General features: G+C 35.1%; 1 protein-coding gene across 4 annotated transcripts; it reads left to right on the top strand.

Moving 5' to 3' along the window:
- The first annotated feature begins 668 nt into the window (after positions 1 to 668).
- On the top strand, positions 669 to 2582 carry LOC118743731 (glutathione S-transferase 1). 4 transcript variants are annotated; one of them, XM_036476491.1, is made up of 3 exons: positions 669 to 690; positions 1113 to 1224; positions 1857 to 2582. In XM_036476491.1, the coding sequence occupies exons 2-3, from the start codon at positions 1127 to 1129 to the stop codon at positions 2443 to 2445; spliced, it is 687 nt and encodes a 228-aa protein (XP_036332384.1). In that variant the 5' UTR covers positions 669 to 690; positions 1113 to 1126; the 3' UTR covers positions 2446 to 2582. The 4 variants fall into 4 exon arrangements, with proteins under 4 accessions (XP_036332384.1, XP_036332387.1, XP_036332385.1 ...); XM_036476494.1 differs by having other exon boundaries at positions 677 to 684; XM_036476492.1 differs by lacking the exon at positions 669 to 690 and adding an exon at positions 766 to 790.
- Positions 2583 to 24747: the final 22165 nt, after the last annotated feature.

The raw sequence follows: 24747 nt of genomic DNA, 5'->3' as shown, positions 1-24747 counted from the left end.
AAAAAAGAAAACATTTCCATTATTAATGGAACGCGATTTCATTTACGCGGCTGACTCGGCTGGCTTCGCAGAAGCGCATTCTGCTAACCCAGTTTTCCAAGATTTTGGTGAAGGTTTCTGACTCTGCACTTAGGAACGGCTTGCTCGATATTCGCCTTAAGATCGGTCCTTCACTTCATTGCACAACAGATAAATTGTGTGGCATTGCACGCAATTTTGCTGAAACCTAAGATTGTTCTAGACCATATTTTCAATTTTCGACCATAAAAGACCGTTTATCGTCTGCAGAGCTCACCTTTGACCGAAATGTTTCCAAAAGCATTTGCAAAAAAACGGGCAAATGAGGCCACCGCTCCTAAATCCGTGCCAAACTATCACAGATGCGGCAGTTTTACTTGTTAAAATAGCCACCTAGATGAAAATGAGATTCATAAGAAAATATAGTTTTTACAATACTGATTTTGGAAATAAGTTTGCAGATAATTTTTTTTTTTTTGCGGCGACAGAGCTACACTTGTAGCCAAATTCGATCTATTTCTATTTTACCAGCGAGAAAGAGCTGCCATTGTAAAAATAACATATACATAAAAAGCATTATATGAATCACCCTTTATTTTTACAAAACGATTATAAAAGTACTGGTTCGACTGGGCTATGGCTCAGTTGCAGAGCGAACAGCAAACAGTTAAGGTGTGTACTTGATTTCATAAATGTAAATTTAATTGGTTGACGCAAGCTTGCTACCGATTATTAATTATCTATTTTTTTTTGCAAACGTACATTTATTTGTGTACGTAGAGAGAATTTATTATATGCAAAATTTTCATGTGACTCCTTTTGTAATATCAGTGTGAAGTGGTGGATTTGTATACATATTTGGTACATATGTAAATAATATATAGACAGGGATCGCACTCGAGTTGAAGTATGCAAGAATTAACAATGCTAAAAAAAACAAAAACAAATACATATAATTAAGTGCATGATATCAAGTCGATATAGCAGGTGCTATCTGCATCTTAGATAATAATTTACATAATTATGATATACATACAAAGTTGCTAAATTCTTTAATTTAATTTTTATTTCATAAATTTTCACCAATCATTTAGACAACAAAATAAAAATGTCAGCAAAACCAGTTTTGTATTACTCGCCACGCAGCCCACCAAGTCGTGCGGTACTTTTGACAGCCGCCGCTGTCGGGGTGGAATTAGATTTGCGGTAAGTTTTCTCACACTTATTATTTGTATGTATAATCTAAAAAGCCGGCACCATGCTCAATGGAAAACTAATGTACATGCATATGTAAGTATGTACATTAGGGTGGTAAAAAAAAGAAGTAAAATCTTAACTTTAATGCTCTCACCACCTAGGATTGTTATATAGTGAAGAAATATACCACTATTTTTTATTTTGAAATAAAAAAATATTTAGACGTCGCTGAAAAAAAAACAACTTTTCTTAGAAATGGTATAGACTGTTTAAAAACAATATTTTTCAATAATATCAATAAATAAAAAATCATCAGTATTAAAAAATGGTTAAATAAATATTGGGTATTATTATTGGGAATCTGCTGAAGAGAACCTGAGCTTTCCTATCGAAAAATATTGATTTTCAAGAACTCTCTACCATTTATATGTAAAGTTGCCTTTTCCCATATAATATGCATGGAAAACTTTGAATGTTTTGAGCCACTATTAAATATATTTTGATTTCAAAAATACGGGTATATTTTTTCGGTATAGAACAATCCTAGGGAGTGAGAGCATTAAATCTTCGACTTTACTTTTTTGGACCACCCTAATGTACATACTTATGTATATCAACAAATTTCTCAATCTATCTTGCAGGCCGATGAATCTGAAAGAGGGCGATCATTTAACACCAGAATTTCTAAAACTCAACCCACAACATACGATACCTGTGTTGGACGATAACGGTACCATTGTTAGTGATTCGCACGTTATTAATGGTTATCTTGCGGATAAATACTCGTCAGATGACACGCTCTACCCAAAAGACCAGGCAAAGCGCAGAGAAGTGGACACCCGTCTCTACTTCGATGCTGGGCATTTATTCCCACGCGTTCGCCTTATCGTCGAACCGGTTATTTATTTTGGTGCCGATGAAATTGAACAACAAAAAATCGTTTATATGCAATTGGCCTACGATGGTTTGGAGAAATGTCTCTCCCAGGCGCCGTACTTGTGTGGTGAGCACTTGACCATCGCCGATTTGTGCGCTGTGGCGTCCGTTTCCAGCGCGGTGATCTTTGCACCAATCGTTGAAGAGAAATTCCCAAAGCTTAGCGCATGGCTAAAACGTTTGTCACTGTTGCCATACTATCAGAAAAATAATCAAGATGGTGCTGATTTGCTGGGCAGTTTTGTTAGAGAGCGAATCGAGGCGAACAAGAAGGCGAAAGAGGCTAAAAAATAAATGAAAGAGAAAACTTTGTGAAGAAGAGATAAAAGAAATGCGAAAATAAGAGTTGTGGAACTAAAGTAGCTGGTTGGTGAGAGAGTAAAATCCGATCAGTGTAGTGAGTGAAATAAAGAATTGAATTATTACGGAAATTATGCATTTTATTGTAAGTAATAATACTTATACTGGAAGGGAGGTTTATTAAGCAAGAAAAATTGCAAATATTTATATTTACTATCCACGACCTTTACGGATATAAATGCTCGCATATTAAATTTGTTAATTGGTCAATAAAGTGTTAATTCTTTCAGATAAACAAATTAGTTTCTTCGCAGCGGGTTATTTAGGAAAAGCGGTATTATTGCGGCGCCGCACAAAATGGCAATTTAAAATCAAATGCAAGCTATGTATAAATAAGTTTTGTGGAAGAAAAAAAGAGTAATAGTTTTAAAACCTTACATATGGGTGGTTCAAAAGGTGTCCTAAGTGCCGTATTATGTCGTAAAGTTTTTAAAGGCCAAATAAATGTTTATGTAGATGACTTGACGCCACAACGAATTTCATAATACAACTTTTATCGTAGCTTTCATCGAGTGAAGAATATGAAGAAAATAAAATGACCAAGTAGAAACCACGAGTGATGACACCCATGAAAGTGATTCATCGAAAATGGAACCACTGCCGTACGAAAACTTAAAAGGCATCGCTGTAAATCCCGATAATCGTCTGAAGTCCATATCAAGGAAAGCTCCCAGCATCTATTCCTTTATGGTCAATCCTTTTCCCATCGTTGATATGATTTCGCCATATATATTCATCAAAAAGCGTCTTAAGAGTTTTTAGAAGACACGAAGTGAAGTTGGTAGCCCTGAAATCTTTCGGTTTCACATGACCAACCCTGCCTCCTTTTGGCGGAAAGGCCACTTTCGCCTTTGCCCACTTGTACGGTATGTAAGTTAGAATTAGGCAGGCTGCAAAAATCTGATAAAGCAGAGGGCACATAATGTCGTTATGTAGCTGCTTGTAGCTTGTAGTTGGGCAAGGAAGATTGCCCCAAGTCCTTAGCATAATTTACCACATACCTTACGGTTTTGCCTGGGGACGACTGGGTTCTAGGGCTGGCCGAATTCGTATTCGAATCAAGCGCAAAATTCTTCATACAAATTTGTAAAAAAATGTCGCGGTGTGACAACTGCATCCAAAGAAAATGCAATTAAATGAGTGGACTTTTTTCTAAACAGGTACTTTTTTTAAGTCACCGTGGCCAAATATTTTTAAGTTTGAAGTAAAAGTAATTACCTGATAATAAACCGCTTATCCAAATTCAACAAATTTGATATCAAATATATATTTTTTTATAATTTAATAGAAAAGAAATTGATATACCTTACCCAGGATTTGTTGTATGACAATTAAATAACATTTTTTATTTATATTTTCCAATAGATGGATTTCCGTTTTAAAGCTAGTTTGTTCCTCTTTCATTTGATGCCAAACTGGCTTAATTTGGATAAGCCGTTTATTTATTATCAGGAAATTACTTTAATATAAATATTTGAACAAGGTGACTTAAAAAAAAATAACTGTTAGTTTCGGTGCCTGCTTTTTTCAGTTCTCTAAAACCCAAAATTCGGTTATATCTCAAAAGCTGTTCTACTCTCTTACATTTTAATTTCTTATTCGGATTCAGCGGGAAATTTTACATTAGAATGCATATAAAAATGTCACTGGTCGGAGAATTTTTTAATTTCTGTGAACTTGTGTTATTGCCGACAAAAATGCAAGGCGGACCCGAGTGCGTCCTGTTATGAAAAACTTGTAGTCATTTTGGCATGCCCAATACAAATAAAATATCGTTGGAAAGCCTGGAAAATAAGCTATCGAATTAAGCCATTTGCAAAAAAAAAATATACATTGTTTAAAAAATGCAAACAAAGTGGTGAAGTTTGAACAAAATGCTGCCGCTAAGTTTTTCGAATTTCTCGAATTTCGAAACTCAAGGGCACTACCAATACCAACTAGAGCCGTTGAAGTCTATTGTAATCCCTACGAGAAGATTCCCTCAGACTTAAGGTAAAATTAGTCAAGAACGTAAAAATATCGGTACGTAAACCCGAGTCAGCTGACACGATCTGTGTTACCAGAGCGCCATGTAAATGAAAACTCAACACCGGAGAGTTTTTCTGTAGTTGTAGCCCGTAGCGCAGAAATCTGCGGAATTTAGATTTTTCCGTATCAGCTGATTTTTTCCTTCCATAGATGGTTGCCACTTCGTCAGTTTCTATCAGTTACTATCGAATGAGGTTTTTTGTTGAAAATAAGTAGTTTATATGTAACTAGCATCTACTATAGCACGAGAAATTGTAGTTGAAAAGGTAAGTTTATGAAAAGGCATTGATGAATGGCAATACCGTAGTAAGCAACACTGGCAAAATTCTGCATATAGAGACAGCGTTTAAGTATAAGTTCTACGTTCTTTACTAATTTCACCTTACCTAAATACATATATACATACATACCAATGTAAATAAATCTGCTTTGAATGGTAAAAATAGATCTCCACACACGAACTCATCAAAAAAATGAAATACGTTAACATCATCAATCATGCAAAAGTTTTGACTTTACTTTGACTTGAAACTTTTCTGTGTGCAACTCGAGTGAAAGTTCCTCAGCGCGCAGTAACTGAAGTTGCAATACAAAAATGAAAACAAAAAAGTGTATGGTATTTTGGTTAAATAACGCCTGAAGCTCGTTTGACGTGCGCGTTGGAAATCAATCGGCCATTGGAACGAAATGAAAATACCCATCAGCTAGTTGCTCAAAGTTTTTTTTTACACAGAATATGTATGTATGTTTCACCTCTAACTTTTCAAAGCAGCACCAAAAGGTATACGCCGCAATGAACTCACAGAATATTGGTAATGACGATGATTACAGAGATGAACTTTACACGAAAAATTAACTGCGCGAATCGATCATGAGAGCATGCCTACAAGGAAGAGAAATGTTGGGCTTTTTGGTAAAATTGCTTTATAAAACGAAAGATTATCCATGGATGCAGGTATAGTACAACAAAGCAAATGCCGCTCTTCTTTTTGAGGTAGGAGAAATTAAATCTACTGGTACTTGATACATAATTGTTTCGCTTTGTTATAACAGCAAGCGAACTTACGAACTTTTAAGTCAAACTGCAGGTGCCAGCAAAGAAGCTACTTGTTTTTCCAGTAGACATTTAACTTCGTCTGCTTCATCCACATATGGCCAAGCCTAAAAGGATGTGTTTTTTTTTTTGGCAAGAATGATGCCTTCTCTACTACACTAAAAAAAGAAAGTAACATGATTTTTTCTAAGCGAATACATTTTGATTTTTCCATGTTAGCGATTTGAATTTTTTGAACAAAAAATGTTTTTATTAAACAAATTCATAGGGAATTCTGACAATTATCTCACATACCACAGCTTTTCGAAAGAAAAAAGTCTTCTGTGAGACAATTCGCACTTCTCGCAACTATCTTTAAAGCTCTTTACTGGCTTTTGAAAGACTATTTAACAGATCTGCTAACTTACTTGGCACTAAGCTATCTAAAAATATTATGAAATTAAAACATATATATTTTTATTTTTAAAAGAATAAAGACTATTTAATAGATTAAGAGGGCAGAGCCGGGATGAATTTATTTACGCAAAACTTTATTCAAGCCAAAACGTGCTTTATATCCGGTTTGGTACCAGTTGCTTGGGGTGTAGCATACCATTAGGCACTTGATGGTATTAGTCGCCTAAACAAAGACTAACAATTAAAAGACAATTAAATAAAAAAATAAAATAAGTTTCTAAAAATTAAATGATTATTGAATAATTTTGCTTTTTTAAAACAATAAAATGTAATAATTAAAAGAAAATTAAATTAAAGAGAAAATAATAACAATCAGGAGAAAAGAAAAATAATTAAAATAGGTTCCTAAACATTAAATGAAATATTTTTTTTTTCACTTTTAAAATAATATAGGATCCAAAAATCAAATTAAAAAAACTAAAAAATAAATTAACTGGTTCCTAATAGAATTAGAATTGAAATTAAAAAAATATATTTTTCTTTTAAAAACAATAAAATCTAAAAGTTAAAAGAAAATTAAATTATAAGAAAATTAAAAAGAAAATATTAAAATAAAGGATAAGAAAAAAGGTTTTCATAAATTACAAACTGAAAATAAAAAAAAAAGATTTTAAAACCATAAAACCTATACATTTAATAAAAAAATATAAATAAAGTTACTTTCGAAAATGTACTCAACTTAAAATGTACATATATGTCTTTTCTTTTCGAAACAATAAAATCTAAAACTCAAATTAAAAAAGAAAATATTAAAAATCCGCTACCCAAGCACCTGACCCCGGATCTCTCAAATGGTGCATCAGTGCTTTGCCCACTCGGCCATTGTGACTGTTGGAGCAGCGCGAGCAAAATAGTAAGTATACAAGTGCTTTCTGTCGAAAGAGCTTTTCACGGTGACAGTTGGCAAGGGAGCTTGGCCTTGCAAGTATTTCGTGCCTGAGAGCGTGTGAGAATCGGTAACAAAGTTCGCGCCGAACAAATTTTTGACAGCTATGAGGTGAATAAAATTTCAGTAGCTCATGAGGCTCTTGAAATTTTTGTCAAATGCATAGAAAATTTTGACAATCGCAAAAATTGTTGATGTGTGTAATTTTTCGTTAAATAAAAGCTTAAGTTGATGAACTGCAATCAACGACGGTAGATGTGTTCTTAAAACATTAATTTCACTTCAATTTGTAATATTTTATTCCGCATTAATCTGCGGTTATCAAAAATTTACTTACACACAGCAGATTGGCAAAACTGTCTAACCATATTAAAAAGATTATTCAACAGAACTTTGTTACCGAATTAGAATTATTTTCCCTACAGTCTTTAAATTGTCTTACATAAGACTTTCGACTAACATAACATAAACATAAGTCTGTTTGATCGATCGTAGAATGGTGTCGTCTAGAAAATTGTATCAAGCATGATAGAAAAATAAATCGTACTCAAACGATAAAATCTCCAAAAATAAATCAGTTTAAAGTACGTACTTTAGCTTGAAACAAAAATGATATGGTTTATTTTTTTCTCAGTGTAAGTTTGGGCTTGACTTTCGAATGCATGCTTACCCGCATATGTTTGTACACACATATGTTTATGTGTAGCTGTTTGAACTATTTGTGCTATGCAGCCACTAAAAGTGAAAAAGTTTCAACGTCTTGTAAACGTAGCCATTAGAACATTTTGCTGGTGGGCAGCGCATATCTATAACGCAGACGTCAAGGTCATTCTAGAAAAGTGCTCAGTACAGTGTCCTTAGAATAAAATATATATATTTAAATCGTTTCAGTTGTGTACCATATAAAAAAATTTAACTTTAATGCATTTTAAACTTTAATGTGAGAGGAGTTCGGCATGCCAGGCGAGTGATTTTTGTATCTGAAAGATTCCTTTTACTGCAACCTTGTAAATTTCCCGATAAAAGATTTATTGCAGTGAATAGTTCTTTCAGTTCCTACTGAATTTTTTTCTTTTTCCTGTTACTTATTGCTTTAGCAATCAAAAGCTTCCTTGTTTTTGGCAATTTTTTTGTTGACGATGTCAGTCATTTTCTTCCATACAAAGTATGTTCAACGATTTTTCTTATGGAGAAAATAAGCAAAACCTTCAATAAAAAAATTCCCAAGAATCAACGGTAAGTTGTAGCTACTTCAAACTTTATTGTACTAAAACTAAACGGTGTACAAAACTGCATACTCAAAAATTTCCAAAAAATCTAATTAAAATTTCGAAATTTTTAGGAAAGTTTTTACTTCTTTAAATGTTGCACAAACATTAAATTTTAGTCTATATTGCTTTTAATAAAGAATATATTATATTATTATTAAAATTATAAAATGTTATGATAAATGGTCAAACCTTGTCAATATGTGAGTGTCGTAGTGTTATGATAAGCATTATATGTATATCCTAATTTCATGTTGGCGATAATCTGCGAATTTAATTTTCATTTAATTATAATCGATAACAAAATTTTCACTAACAAAAATTTTAAATTAAAAAATATGTAAAACCTGTCGGTAAGATTTGAACACATTTAAAACATTGTTGAATTCACCATTTAATGAGCAAATTAGATCGCGAGGTGCTTTGGATAGTGGGCCAAACTTGCTTAGCCGTTGAATTTTCATATAATATTCCACTCTTGCAGAAAATTCAAACAAGTGTTACCTATTTTTGCCGAACAAAATTCAATTACCCACACTGTGCGACACTTCAAAGTTTTCGCCAAGAAGTTAAAGTGCACATAATAACTACTCGAAGCAATGAAAATTTATTACATACTGAGAAACGTTTTAGACGCAGGTACACCCATACAAATACACATATACATATAAATTCGTATGTACTTGCGAAAAGTTTAGTGAAGAGTCGCTGAGTGGCACTTCGTTGTAATTAGACACGAGCAGTTTTAAGTGTTTTTAAAATGTGGTTGGTTAGAATCAGTTAAGGTCAGAATATTTATGTACATACACGTACGTACTAGGGTGATTGAGAGGGATTTTTCAAACTGGTTATAACCGATTTTATTTTTTTAATTATTTGTAGACCGTTTGGGAGTAAAGAGAAGGATATTAGATAAGCTGATGTATGTAAGTGGCCATAAGAAGAGGTGGTTAATGTCATCAATACAATATCAAGAATGGAGTTGTGTCAAAGTATTGCGGGCCTTACGAAGCAACCCCAGCTGTTCGTCTGCGTTAGGTGACTTTCTTCATTGGTCTTCGTTGCTGTAATTGAAGAAGTGAGTGTTCACGAAGGTCTTGAGTGATTTTCGACGAATAGTCTCTTCTATAATAGACTACATTTATTTATTCGGTTGAGCGGATGGCGCATTCTCATTCCCAAGATAGTCGGTTCTACATGCCCGTTTTTTTCCCGACAAAGGACTGTGGTTTAGCGATCTAATTTAGTTAAGATCGGCGAACTCCATTAAATGTGAATTTTTCACTATTTGTTCTTGTTGATTACTATTTATTTATTTTTAACATTCCGAATAACTCTTTAAAAAACCGGGTTTTAAAAAAGGCGAATAATGGAACACCCTATTACGTACGCATGCATAACCAGATAAGTATATACTAAATACATTAGTATATACTCATTAATAACGAAGGTAATTTTGTTGAATTTGGAAATTTCACTGATGATATTACCAAGCCAAAATAAGCGAACTGTTTAAAGTCATCCAAAGTTTAAAATTGCAATTATAATTAAACTTATGAACTGCTTCGAAAGGTAAAAGGGTTGGAGTGTCTAGTAAGTAATTCGATGGGCTTTAGGCCCACTTCGACTGCAGTTAATCAATAATAAAAGTTAAACTTGGAGTTGCTGAATTAAAACTGGTGTCTTTTTAAACATTTAATTTCAGAGACTATTTATTTTTAATCTAAATTTTAATCAAAGAACATACGAGAGTTCCGTAGCTATCTACATGGTTCTATACTTTTTGCAAAACAATAAATAAAATGTTTAACTTATAAATTTTTAGAAGCTTCTATCGTTGCTAAAGGTTGCTCTATTTCTAAGCCTAAGCCCCAGAAGAAATTCTTACTAGAATCTTAATCTGTGCATTATTAAATATGTATATCTCTTGGGAACTTTTAAAAGTTGACTAATTCGGCAGTTAGGTGGCAGCGAGGCAGCTCAAATTCTTTCATTAGGCGTCCCAGTTTATTTGTCTCAGATTTCTGAAGAGTTTACTAATTGGAAAAACTTCGTTCGAAGATAGTTGAGTGCTGCTATGACCAGAAAAGAAATAGTCATGGAAACCCTTCAGTTCAGTACAGGTACCAGAGCAAAAGAAATCGTGTGAGATCCAAAACTATCATGGAGGAGGTAACAATAGAAGTGGGGCCATTTCCGCAATTACATATAACCAAATGTTTACTCAAATGTAATCAAAAAGTGACCCACCTCTTCTTGAATTTGTGTCTTCTTCTTCGCTCTCTTCTCACGATCCAGCATTAACCGCTTATTTATAGGGTTCCTCGGTTCCTAACTCTGAGAATTTAGCAGGCAGCCTGGCAAGTTTACGTGGGGAAAAAGGTAGATTCTTTTTATTTACGTTTTTGAGCTTGGATCCCACCCAAAAATTGCCAAACGAGGCTACTGCAGCGTTATAAGGCTGATCAATCGCTATTCGCTTGAAAATCCGTGATGTCATTCGGCATTTTCATAACTTGCAAGATGGTTCTGGTCCTCGCCTCTCTGAAATTAGTGCTTTCCTTTCTTCAATCTTAGCTAAAGCAATAGGACCTCGAGTGTCCAACAATTTTGCTGAACATATTTTCGCAGCTGCTTTTCTTGTTGTTTGCTCTTGTGCAGCCTTTGCATCGCTATACATTCTTGGAACGCTCAAGTGTCCCACTCCATGATTTTGAAAGGCATGCAAATGTCCAAAAGCGACTTTGGTAAGCCACAGTAGCGGCTCTAGGTCTAGCACCATGCTGCCGACTGGGTGTTCTCGGAGTTTTGAGAAAGTTGGTTACCGAAGAACAACAAGATACATTTCTACAATTTTTCAAACGTCCTACCTGAGAAATAAGCGTCGTAGGAGGCCGATTTAAGCGCAAAACCGTCGACCTTACCCTTTAGATTCCACTCTACAGGAGTTAGTTATTTTTGTTAATTTCGTACTTGTTTGGTTCATTAGTAGAGCAATAGGGTCTCAATTGCAAGCAGATATGCATCTGAAGATCAAAATTCATGGAATGTATCCTTTCAAATTTTTCATGATTTAAATTACAATTTGATTGTAACTTTGCTAATTTGTTACAATTTACACCAGCAGGTGCAGACAATCATTTGCACTTTTATGGCTTCGGCGAAACGAAATGTAACTAGCGCCACTGATACTCGTAAACAGTTGCAACCAAGCAACCAATGCAACCACCGACGACCGTCCATTTTAATTAAAAAGTGTATGCAACACAAAAGCTAATTTAATTTACTTACTGTCATTTGAGCTGCTAGTCACTGGCGGCCCCACAAAACATTACTCAACTTAGGTGTGCATCTATGTGTGTGTGCGTAAGCATGCATTGCTGTCTCTTTTTATTTGTTGTCGGCTACAGACTACAACTATATATGTACATAGCTTAATTAGAGTGCCAGCATTGAATTGTGGCTTGCTAGCGCAAATTTTCACAGCGTGAAGCTTTAAAAGGATGTGGTGAGAACATTTAGAGCGGAAATTGGTGGACTTACGAGCATGGAGGCGATGTTGTTGTTCGTCAACGACAACTATGCACTTATGTGGTAAGCAAGAGCAACACTATTCTGTTTGTAGAGAATATGTAGAGTCATATGTGTTGAAATGCGGATATTTGCACATAGTCTTAGTCTGAGTCTGAGTAAGTAATTTATCGAATGCAGAAACTAAATACGAAGGCCGATCTGAGTGTAAATATTTAATTGATTAAATGAAATGTTGTACATCTTTCTCTTATGCATTTGCACTTCGTTGTCTGTCCGTCATTTGTCTGTAAAGAGTTTTTATTTTAAAATACGAGCTGGAAGCTAAAGCTTTAATGTGAATAAAGTACTTCTTCTGTACTCATTTTCCTTCTTCATAAAAAATTTTGCGGATATGTGATATGTACATTTACATAGGTGGTTCACAAGGCGCGGTAAATGTCTTATTCTCGTATATCGTAAAGTTTTTAATGGCTAAATAAATGTTTTGAGGACTTGAAACCACAACCAAATATTTTTAAAAGGTTTGAAATTTAATAATACAACTTTAACGGTAGCTGACGCATCGCTTAAATATCGTTCTAACCATTTAAAGTTTATGACAGAGAATAATATGACAGTATACATCACCTTGTGTACACCCTAATTGTTTGTTGTATTACACGTGTCAACACAAAATTTAACTTTGAACATAAAGTATAAAATTTCGAAAGTTTGGATCACAATTACACAAAAAAATATATATATGGCATTAAAAAGTTTGATTTTGTATCTATAACTTTATGCCTCTTGGAAAAATCAAATTACCACTCGAAAGATGTAGTTGCTCATATTAAGTACAAACAAACGTGAGGATAAATGCAAAACCTTACTGATCACTTCTTGTTAAAATTATTGTAACTTATCTGAGCTTTTAACTGCAGTTAAGCGTTTGGTGGAAATGAGCTATTAATATCCTAAGGCGGTATTAACACTTTTTCCGCTTCAACAATCGACTAAAATTTATGTGCCATAAGCACGGATAACACGGGGATACTTTGTATATTTGCCCTGTGGTCCTATTAAAAATCTCACTATTTTGAAGTCTTCAATCGGCTGCCAGTTATACTCTTAATACTTTACAGATTCAAGCAAGATTTTAACACTTGCAGAATCTTCCTTTAGATGTACTGAGTTAACGCTTGAAAGAGGTGGAAATTTATTTCCGTTGTGTAATAAAACAGATTTCAAGGTTTTTATAGAGATGTCAATGGATAAATGCCATTTGCTAGGAACACGGCACATCCAAATTTCTTCAAAAATACCTTTCTTGTCATTCAAAAAAAAAAAAAAAACAAAAACAAAGTGCTTCATCTTTTGTGAAAAACGAGTTCGCTGATCCGTGATATGGACATCAAAAAAGCATATTCCACTGAGCACAAATGCTCTGCTCTATTTTTTGGCATATTTAAATGTCTTAGAAAGTGGTTAAAATCTTCCTGAAGAAATAAGATGGTATTTTGGGTATTCTGGTGAAAGTAAAGATTCCTTATCTGAATATTGCTAGAACTAAGAGATGAGCTACTTTTCTGATTCTAGGTGTGGCAAATTTCATAGACCTTTTCTCATCACGATACCAATCTAAAATATAGAAATTAAAATGAATATGTTTATTATATTTGATGCAATGCTTAATGAAAAACGCCCACCTTCGAAATGTCTTCGAAATGTACAGTCAAAATATTCTTTGAAGGCTTCACAGAGAAAGCAAAAAAGCAAATTTCTTTTCGTTCTTATTCAAAAATAACCGAAAGATCATAAAATAAACTTTAGGACAAAGAACGATTTTTTTTTGTAGAGTCGTATTATTAAACTGTCAGGCAGTTGGCTGGGGAATTGATGAAACCAACAATTTCTGAAAGTCTGGACTGTATATGGAAAAGGTACTTCTCATTTTTTTCTTTTAAATATTTTTTTTTCAAATCTTTAAATACGAAGTATACAAAGATGCATATCAAAAGAAAGGGGGTTTAATCACGTTTACAACGATACCAATCTTTTAAAAAGTAGTTCAAAATTGTTTGAAATATACCCCTTACAGCACCTGTAATATAAGTTTGGCCAAAAAAAGTTATATACCATTTAAATAAGAGCAAAAGGCCCGTATCTCTATTTCGGAAGCTAACTTCGAAAAACGGAGAAATTACTTTTTTTATCTGTGACTCAATTTCTTAAGAAAAAATTGGCTTGGTCCAATACCCAGCCGAGTGCTGTACAGTGTAATGATTTCAGTAAATTCATTTATGTACATATATTTTAACTATTAATATCTTATAAAGAGAAGTGTACATTTTTGTTTATCTAAAACTAATGAAGGCAGAGGGACGAAATTCGAGGATGTGATAGTTTACATATTAGTTCTTGACATATATTTTTTTCAAAAGTAAATATTGGAAATTTACAAGTATGTTCAAGGGTAAAGTTTTAGAAGAACATTTTCAACATCTATTCGTACTGGTGCACCAAAAAATTATTATTTTTTTTTATTTCTACAGAATTTTTCCTTTCAATTGATACCCACATTGTTGCTCTACAATGCACTAAAGACTTTAAATAATTTTTTTTTTAATCATATCCTAGAAATTTCAAAGTTAAATATACTTGGCTCATAGATTTGTGAATATATTGATTTTTTTGGGTGTTTTGAAATTTTTTGGTTTTTGTCGCACGGTGTAATAGATATGCTCAATATAAGCGCAAATAGCAATTCACATCAATTAAATGAATTCGAAAAACACCAAAAAAAAGCTAAGCATTATTTGATAGCACTAATTGCATTTCCCAGACACATTACCGATTGAAATATACATATTTACTGCCAATTTATGAACCACAAACCGCTAAAGAGAAATATTGGCCAATTAGGAAATGACGAGTTTTATATGCGTATAAATAAGTAGTACATATATACATTTGTGGATAATTTCCCAGCATCCGAATGTGAGCATTTGTTATGCTGTTAAGAGCAAATCGATGTTACGTATACGCCATGCCAGATTTTTTTCTTTCAGCATTTTGTTGCGGCAATGCCAAATGTCGTTTAACTTTGTACTTGCGCATAAACAAACACATTGAATATTAATGTGACTTTATTGAATTGTCAGCAAGCAGTTGTATGTATGTACATCTAATATATAAAAATCTCGTGTCACGTTGGTAGTGGTCGAACTCCTCCTAAACGGCTTGACCGATCTTTATGAAATTTTTTGTGCATATATGGTAGGTATGAGAATCGGGTGTAAAGTATATATCATACCACTAGGTGGACGGGGCGTAGCACCTCCCATAAAAAGCGAATTTTTTACACTGCATATCTCTGAAAGTGTTCATAGTAGCGTACTCGAACATGGTATGGAGATGTATGACAAAATTGCGGCTATTTTATAAGGGCGCGTGGCGCCTTTCAAATGCACTGAAGCTATTATGTATCTTCGTATGCACGCATACTAGGTTATTTAAGATGGCGATGCAAATATGCCTTCTGACAACCACCAAACCGTAATATTAGAAGATAAATGCCTCAGTGAAAATCATGAACGTGAACGGTTGGTGAAAATGTTGGACTAAAATATTTCAATACAAAAAATTCATTTTGGGCGGGATGAAGTGCGCCGGGTCTGCTAGTATGTATATACAAATTTCATGTTGATTCCAAAATAATTATAGCAGGCCACATTAAACAGCTAATGCACACAGAGAAAGAAGAAAATTGCAGAAGATGGCTTTATCGAACTTAACCAAAGACAATGACACCTTAAAATTGAAATAAAAGCTATTGGTTAACTTTATAAGTTGGACCCAATTGGTGCTAAAAGCATAATTTTGATACGCTTTCTCAGGGACCCCTGATTTTATCGGTTTTCATAATTCGTTTGGTTCGTAAAACTATTTGGATTTTCCGATGAATCTATTTAGTTTAGTAATGATAAATTTGGAAATTTCCGCAAGATTTATTTGCGCCACTGCTGGGCACTCGCAAAGGTAGTGAAGGACCGTTTCTTTACCTCCCACAAGATTACAGCTACGGCACTGAGGGTTATATGGAAGGCCCATTTTAGCTGCATGTTCACCAATGGGCCAATGTCCCGTTATCGTGGCTACTAATTTGACCATATCTTTCCTCGACCTCTTGAGAAGTTCTTCTATCTTTGGCTTGTCGTAGTGCGGCCATATGCAGATTCAGTTCCCTTTTGATGAGTCCGAGTGGACAATTTATAGTTTCTGCTTCGGATTCATCCAAAGATGCTCCGGTATTAGCCAACTCGTCAGCCCTCTCATTCCCGTGTATGTTCCGGTGGTCTGGAACCCAGATGAGAGTGATGTCTATTAACTCGGACAACGAGCTTAACGCACATTTGCAATCTGGGACTTATTTTTTTTTTTTTTTTGATTTTGTTACCGGTTAGGCAAGTGCCAGAAGTGTCGCTTGGCTATTTGAAAGAATGTATGCTTTTCGTTCACCTACGCAGTTCCTCTCTAGTGCTTACAGGCCGTTTCGATGCCAAGTACGATAGAGAGACATTCAGCGTTTTAGAAAACACCCCCGCACCTACACCGCAGTCCATTTTCGACCCGTCAGTATAGATTTCAGTGGAATTCTCCTCGACTATCCTGCCCCTACTCCAATCTCGTCTTGAAGGAAACTTCACTTGAAAGATTTTCCTGAAATCTTTCGTAGGAGGTATATAACCTGCTTGTTTCCCTGATTCGATAAGCTTGTCAAGAATACCACTATGGTCGTGCTGCAGCGCCCTCCAGCAGCCTGACTCTTTGAGTCTGATTGCCGCAGACGCAGCAGTTTCGCGGATATGGAGTTCTTTGGATAGTTTATACAGGATTACATTAAGCGTATCAGATGGACACGACTTAATTTCCTCTGTAGCACCTGAACAAGCTGCTCTTTGCATACTGCCTAATTTCCTGACGTTGTTTATCTAGTGCTGGCCACCAAACTAACGCCGCATACGTTAGTATTGGTCGTGTGATAGCCGTGTACATCCAGAGGACAAGCTTTTGATGCAATTCCCAGTTCCTACTGAATATTATTTTACATATATAATAAGCTGTGTAGGCTCACTAAACCCGCCTCTCTATAATTATAAGTAGTTAACGAGTAACATTTTTTGCTTATGTAAAGTTGGGCCGCTATGGTTGGGTGGTTAGAGGTACATACTACCACTTTGTGGGACCTGCGTTCGATCCCTGGCCCAGGCAAGAACTAATCTAGAAACAGCGGTCACCCCTCAGCTTGACCAAGCACTTAGCAAAGGCATAAACGGTAATTTTTTTGCTATTCGAAGTGGGTTGGTATGCAGTCTTGTGAAGAGGTTGTAATCTTAATACGGCAAGCCCATTTCACGCACGAAATTAAGTCGTTACCAGTTAAAACAAAGCATTTTGAATTTGTCACTGAGAGCTGAAATGGGAATTGAAAATGATTTGAATCTGCTAGTAGTTCAAAGAGAAATTTATAAGAAAATGGCTAGAAGATTAATCAAAACTTTTGAATGAACCATCAAAGCTTGTGTTATTGTACGTACTGAAATTTTTACCGTTGTAATAATTACAGATAGCAGCAGTACGAATACTAAATATCAATTCAAATGCAAAAGTACACGTAAAACACGCAAATCAGCCAAATTGCGAATTGTGAAATTGCAGCAGCTCAAAATTTTTCTTTTGATGTCGATATTGCTGTTGGTGACTTGGCTACACATTTTTACATACCAACTCAACAACAACAACAACAAAAGGAGCAGCAATCAGCGTAATTGCTTTTGACAGCACATTTAGACTATGAAATTGGTGTTTTAAGTGCGTGCAAAATTTGGTAAAAGCAGTAAGCGGTTAAGTGTTGATATACTACATAGCATACGATCGTGGAATATAAGCTAACATACATTCAATTTATTTGCATATTCACTGCTTTCGAAGTGCTGCGAAGTTCTCTTTTGCACTTTCGCGGTCTTATGCCAATCAACGCGTACAAACACATCCACACATGCAGTTAGAGATTTTTCACATATACGAGGACATACGCAGAAAAATCGAGGAATCATTGGCGTTTAAGTTTTATTTATTTCCAGCCATGCAAATCATCTGTGGAAGTTTTTTGTTTGCGGTCAGATCCGAAATCTGTGGCAGAATCACTACCAGCTTAAGTATATGCACGCTTTCGTGCTCTATGTGTATAATGTATGCCAACTCTGTGCACACGCCAAAGTGGATTTTGATTACAAACGTGTCTATGAAATGATGAGCACTCCAGAGAGAGAATGGCCAGTCATTGATTTTCAAGTGCAATCGAGCCAATCAATAGGCAATGCCCACAATTGCATTTATAAAAGGGGCAAGGATGCATATAATGCATTTGTGTGATTCTACAGTTTTCTCGATTCGATAACTGTAAATAAATATTTCACTTGAAAAACTGATTTAATCAGAGATTTTTACATATTTAATTAAAATTAATAAAATTTAAAACAAATTAGTCCCATGCAAATTTATAACAGACCGAAGGGAAAAATATTTGCAAGAAGGCTTTTGGGGTGAAAACAAAAAATCCAAATATGGACGTTTGATCGTAAGCCATACATAAGGGATATGCTTCAGTCGTTATTCAGAACGTACATTGGCATTGGCTCAAACCTCTCACCTAGGGTAAACCAATTTTGATAGGAATAGTGTTAGTCAAATAGCATCTTCAATATGACAATCTGGTTACCGGTAATGGAATGAAAATCGGGGGCGTCGAGTATGTAGGGAGCTTCGCGTGTGACAATGACGGGCATCCCAGTGAAAGGCTACCAGTCCTGAGTCGATGCAGGCTAAACTGATAGAAGAGTCTACGGCTTCCGAAAGTCATACCAAAGACTTTAGCAATGTACAACGGGGAACAGATGCCCCCCCGAGGTGTGTTCGCCAGCCAGATTCGCGAAACTAACTGGATGAGAAAGGCTTGCAAAGACATGTACTTCCACCGCTGGCAGGTCGTGTAAAACGGATAGAAAGATGAAAGAAAGAAGAAAAATTGGTGAAACTGAGAAAATGTTCCCAGTTGTGGGACATGGAGTGTGTAAGAGAATAAGCTTTGCATTTCTGTTAGCTAAGCGAGTCGCGCGAGTCTGGCTGGTCGATCTGGTCTGTTCGGCGAGCATTACTCCGGTCTGTTCATGGGTACGGCCCCTTCGGGGAGTATAATGGTGGCTGTTGTTTACCAACTAAATGCGGGTAGAACCAGCAATGGTTCAATGTGGAGTTGCATTGCAACCGAGTGCCGGCAGAGAACAACAGAGAGTTGAGGTAGGTTTTGGCCTCACCAGGGTGGTAAATGTGTCCACAACATACTGCCAATTGGTACTGAAGTGTACCAGTGAAGTTGTAAATGTGTAGTAATCATATATTCTGTAGTAAACGGGATCTCTTTTACTGTCCTTTAAAAAAATTAGCACTGAGTTTATGTTTGAAACTACTCTATTTATTAAATAGAACAGATTAGATAAATATAGGATTTGTACCGTTATTTGATTTGCACTGACTCTCATTATCAGCCTAAGCGAGGTAGCTTAATTTCCATCTTTTAATCAGAAGAGCACCGTCCATAAAGTTTGCATAGAAAAATTATCTCGAAAATTTACAAAGCATCCACTTCTTTGGTCGATATTGTACACGTTTCTACGCCATAGAAAAGGATGGGCATGATTAGAGACTTTTAGAGCGTAATTTTTGGTTGTCGAGAAAACAGTCATCAGTTCACCGATCTATTTTTTATAAAAAAGTGGATAACGCACATTATAGTATTCAAAATACTGTTTTAAGTGTTCTTATTTTCCTTTTTTCACTAAATATTTCTTTTCTGAAATACTTTTTTCAAAGTATGAGTTTGATTTCAAAGAAAAAATTAAAAAACGGTATCGGTTTTCCATCAGAAATTTAAAATTTATTATATTTTAAGATTTTTGCAAAAAAAAATTCGGAAAAATATAAAGATAAATATGAGCTGAACCTGTTTCAAAGTATCTCCAAAAATCGAGTTTTTTTTTATAGATAAATAACATAAGTTTTTAAAAATATTTTTTTATAAAACATCACCTCAGATAATAGAAGAGTTTATAAGCTTAAAAGGTCTGCATAAAAACGGTTAAAAGTTTCATTAATGGAATAAAAATAAGGAAATTTTTGGAGGTTATTCCCAATCGGTCTAGGTCTTGTAAACTTTAATATTTTTCTGAAACTTTTTGGCGGAAGTCTTCAAATATAAAAAAAAGGTATAATTCCGTTGGAAAACCAGTAAAAGTTTTTTGGTGATACACAGTTATGTACCTACAAACATGGTATACATCAATATGCCACGCAGGTAATTTTCCCTTCATGTATGCGTAAGTGTGTGCCTTGTAATATCCGCCAGCTAAAGCATAGCCAGTGGGTGGTCAACATTATAATCAGCATTAGCATGCACATTTTCGCATTCTATGGCAAGCATTGTCCATGTGCCCTCTATTCTTCACTTTCACTTTCGTTGTCTTCTGCGCCACTTCATGTTTGCTGCCTTCTGCATTCATTTTATTCAAGCAACTCAAATAGAATGTCACTTGGCGTTCAACTCATAGCAACTCAAGTCAGCTTGGCTTCCCATTGCATTCCACTTATTGTTGTATGTACATACTGTGCATTATTATCCGTTAAATGTTGAATGACAGCTGCACAGCGAGTATGTAGGGAGTAGATCAACGAGTGGGCGAGTGGTTGAGTGGCGTGCCGTACATAGTTGGTGGCTGGTAGCTGGTAGCAATAAATGTGATAAAGTTGACAATAGCATATCCGCTTTTGTTGTCCTGGCTTCCGGTGGAAATATGCAGCCAGTGCGCTAACAAAGGCCACGAAGACTACCAATTTGTTAAGATAATGTTGGTTGAGGCTTTGACAGCTGACGAGGAATTGAGTAGTAAAGTGAAAGTGACCCGTATAGATTTCTTATGGCCTTAAGGCAAAGTATTCAAAAGCTTAAGGAGCAAAGAAGCTGAGCGCTTAGCTTAGGTTTTTAAAAGCATTTTAACAATACTGCAAATATTCTCTAGAACCTCATTTCAATTTATTGCTACGGAATGCAAAACTTTCTGATATCATTAAGATTTTATGGCCGATTTCATATGCAAAATTAAATTTTTAATTGCTGCCGACTACAACATCATTCCAGTATACGTGGCAGCGCTGAGCACTTAACTGTACTAACGAAATATGGCCACGCCCCCCGAACGCAGAAAAAATTCTGCAGCAGCAGTGGAAGCAGAAGTTGTCGACAAAAACACTAAAAAGCTTTTAAGCGACATTCGCTGCGTTTACCCTCTCTCTCTCTCTCTCTGCCCTACTAGTAGATACCGTTATGCGTAAATTGAATACGAAAGCCAGGAATTAACACTTTTTTGTTGCGAAGCAAAGGCGGATCAGCAGCAAAAAAAAATCGCTTGATTGTCGCAATTAAGTATTGTCTACGAAGATTTATTTCCATTTCCATTGAAAAAAAAATAATAAAAATTGCGTGAAATATAAAAGAGGAAATATCGCGATTGGTTTTGCGAAGCTATCATGAGCTTTAATGAAAGTGCATAAATGTCAGTGGATTGCATTCGTTAGCCAGGAAATTAATTTTTTGGTAATCAATTTGACGCGTTATGAGAGCTCACCGTGGCAAATTTCATCCAATTTAACATTGTATTTTGCATAATTTCTCTGTAAAAAAGTGGCCTAAATTACACTGCGCGACAGTTAAAAAAGACACGAATGAGAAAAGCTATAGAATACTGACGTAACATTTTGTTTTACGATTCGAAATTTTGCTAATGTGGCTTCAAGTTGATCTAAATTATTTCAAAAATCTCAAGTAAAGCTACATTTACTTGCTTTAAGATAAATATTTTTTTTTTTGACCCAGTAAAGATTAATGGTAAATGTAGTTTAAAAAAAAAACAATAAAAAAATAAAAAAATATAAATGAGAAGAAAATTAAAATCACAATCGGGAAAAAACCAAATTAAATCCAAACAATTTCGAAAAAATTTAATAGCTATAACTACCGAAATAATTCCAAATTCGAAAAATTAATAAATTTCTATTTTTTATGGTTGTCAATTAATTTCACAAAAAAATACCTTCGAAAAAATGGTAGCTTACTATATAAATTTTTACTACACTATTAGGATCTGTAGTAAAATTTAATGACGCACATTTTTGTGGAACATTTTAACCCATTATTTCTCACCAGTGCACTATGGTTTGGCAGCTACTATTTGCTGTTATCAAAAAGAATTGCTTCTTAACTTAACTATAGAGGGGTTGCCATCTGTTTAAAAATTCAAATTCGTTTTGAAATAAGGGAATTAGGAAAGAGAAATATGTATTGAGGTGTTGAAAGAGGGTTGTCACCTGTTTAAAAATTATTTTATAAGATAAATTAATTATTAAAGTTTGATGTCAATCGTTGGGGGTTTGAGAAATCTTTATTTCTGTGCTATATTTAGCGCGGTTACCACATGTTTAAAAAATCAAGTTCAGCTTAATTCATCAGTTAATGGGGACCACTATGTCTGACGAAGGAGAGTTGACAAGGTTTTAGTTTTAATATACTTTGGAAGAAGGCTGCCATATGTTTGAAAAGTCGAATTTAGTTAACGTATACACAAGTTTTATGAAATATCGAGGTATGGGTGTCAATCGATAGAAATTTATGCAAGCTTTAGTTTGAAAATATCTTTGATTAGGCTGGCTACTTTTTCGCAAAGTTATATCGATGTAACTAAGTATAGTTATATGTATATTATTCGAGAGCGCATTCTTTGTGAGACCCATTAGCTTTGCACCTTTTACCTAAGCCTGTAAATATGTGATAAAGTTTAAATCTTTTCATTAAGGACTTTTTAGCGGTATAGTGTGATTTGTAATTTGATGAAATTAATAATCTGTACGGATTTAGATGAACAATGGCACTCGGATCGCTTATAACTCCGACTAACATTTGGAATACTTTTTAGATTTTGAAATTAAATTTTGGGCCTTTTAACGGCATGCGGGTTCACCAGTTATAAGTAATATACTTGTTGTGCTGCTGTCTTCTCAAGAAGTACACATTTGTACAAATAAAAACCCTCATGATAGTTATACATATCTAAAAGAAAAAGTTTTTTTGAAGCACCTATGATTAAAACAAAGTGTATATGGCAAAAATGTGGTCTGCTACTTTAAACTTAATTTTTTTGCTCCGAATCCGATAACTCCAATTGGATCCATCATTTTCAATTTGAAAAACCTGACATCAGTTTTGAAATCAATGACCTCAAATCAATTTGGTAACTTCCCGACTTTTGGCCAGCAAATGATAGTAGTTTGGGACACACCTTCAATCTGGCGCCAATAGAATTACATTTGTGTAAACAGTATTATTGTAAACTCAACTTGGTCGCCGCCACAAAATGGCGTATTACATATTTTTCACAACCCTTTCCATAAGGGTATAAAATAAAAGGCCTTGACTAGTGGAATACAATACTCTATGGGAAAAATTTTAAGTCCAAGACCACATCCAAGCCATCACAAAATGGCGGATTAAATTTATTTTCAATGCCCTCAGTATTGGTAGAAATTGAAACAGCTTGATAAGCTGATAACAATGCATTTTAGAAAACAAAATAGCAGATGATAATAATTAGACAGCCAATCGATTAGGAAAACTTCAATACACTGCAAAAAGAAAAAGGTGTGACGTAAGGGACAAAACGGTAGGTGGTCCAAGATTCAAGAGCCCCTTCTCTCTTTCATAATTGCCATATCGCATTTGCGTCTCAATTTCTTGCACAGTGTTATTAGTGGCCTGGGCTCGCTAATTTAATTATGTGCATGTGTGTATATGTTTTCTTACTCTTGCGCATGCATATGCAGATACATATTTGCTCTAGCCGATAATCGCTTCTGCTGCTCATGCACATTTATTGCAAATGAGATAAGTTGCACAACTACTTAAATGATGAGCTTAATTTCGCGCGTAATCTTCTTAATTCTTATTATGAAGGCTTATGTGTCATACACTCAAAGCGGTAGATACATATATGTATATAAATAAACAGTTAAACAGACACATGTATGTTTGTACACAAATATGATTATCGCTGGCTTCCTCTTATATGGCGCTACAACCGTTTGTTGGCTTGGGCCGAGAACACAAAACTTCGTCAATTGCCTGTTATTTGCGAATTTGCACAAGTTTTTCATTCCAAATCAGGTATTTCTGCTCTTGTGTTCTTAGTCTGCTTTGCTATTTGCTAAGTAAGTGTTTTCTTAAAAGCCCCGATACCCTTCTCTTCTAAGTTTAGTATGTTCCACGTTTCTTTGCCACACAAAAGAACAGGTATGATAAGAGATTTGTAGAGCGAAATTTTTGAACGCCGAAGTATAACTCCGTTTTCTAATTGTCTGGCTTGCCCAAAGTAACATCTTCTGATCTCCAAACTGACACATTTGGCGAATTTAATTCAGTGCGGCAACATCAGATTGAAAAAGTTGTCGCCTTGTCTAAACCTCGTTTTGTCTCCAATGACTTGGAGAGGGCCTTTTCAACTTAACCTGAGCAAAACTTTTACTCAATGCCAAACTACACAGCCGTCTTAGTTTTGCAAGGATATAAAATTGAGACACGGCATCTTAGTGACAGTTTATATTTAGAGGTCGCTCAAATCCTTAAAAACTGTCCATGTATTTTATATTGGAAAAAACAATTTTCGTGTCAATGGCATATAATTCTAGAAAACCATTCCTTTTCGATCCCCAATGGGGCGTTCTCTCCACTCTACTCTGGAATATAACAGTGAACACCCTACTTCTAAGCCTAATGAGCACCGGTTGTTAAGTCATAGCGTACGCCGATGACATAGTAATCGTGGCAACGGGACCTTGTCCAGGTGGAACGTGTGCAGAGGACGGCTGCC

The sequence above is a fragment of the Rhagoletis pomonella genome, unplaced genomic scaffold (genome assembly GCF_013731165.1).
Source record: "Rhagoletis pomonella isolate Grant_MI unplaced genomic scaffold, Rhpom_1.0 Rhpom_scaffold_00007, whole genome shotgun sequence".
NCBI lineage: Eukaryota > Metazoa > Arthropoda > Insecta > Diptera > Tephritidae > Rhagoletis > Rhagoletis pomonella.
Note: the sequence above shows the minus strand (reverse complement) of the source record. Positions and strands in the feature narration are given on the sequence as shown.

What these genes read in the sequence shown, in the direction of transcription:
- LOC118743731 (XM_036476491.1), top strand. Translation starts at nt 1,127, where the DNA reads ATGTCAGCAAAACCAGTTTTGTATTACTCGCCACGCAGCCCACCAAGT. An exon ending in GGGGTGGAATTAGATTTGCG is followed by an intron (nt 1,225 to 1,856) that starts GTAAGTTTTCTC and finishes TCTATCTTGCAG; the next exon opens with GCCGATGAATCTGAAAGAGG.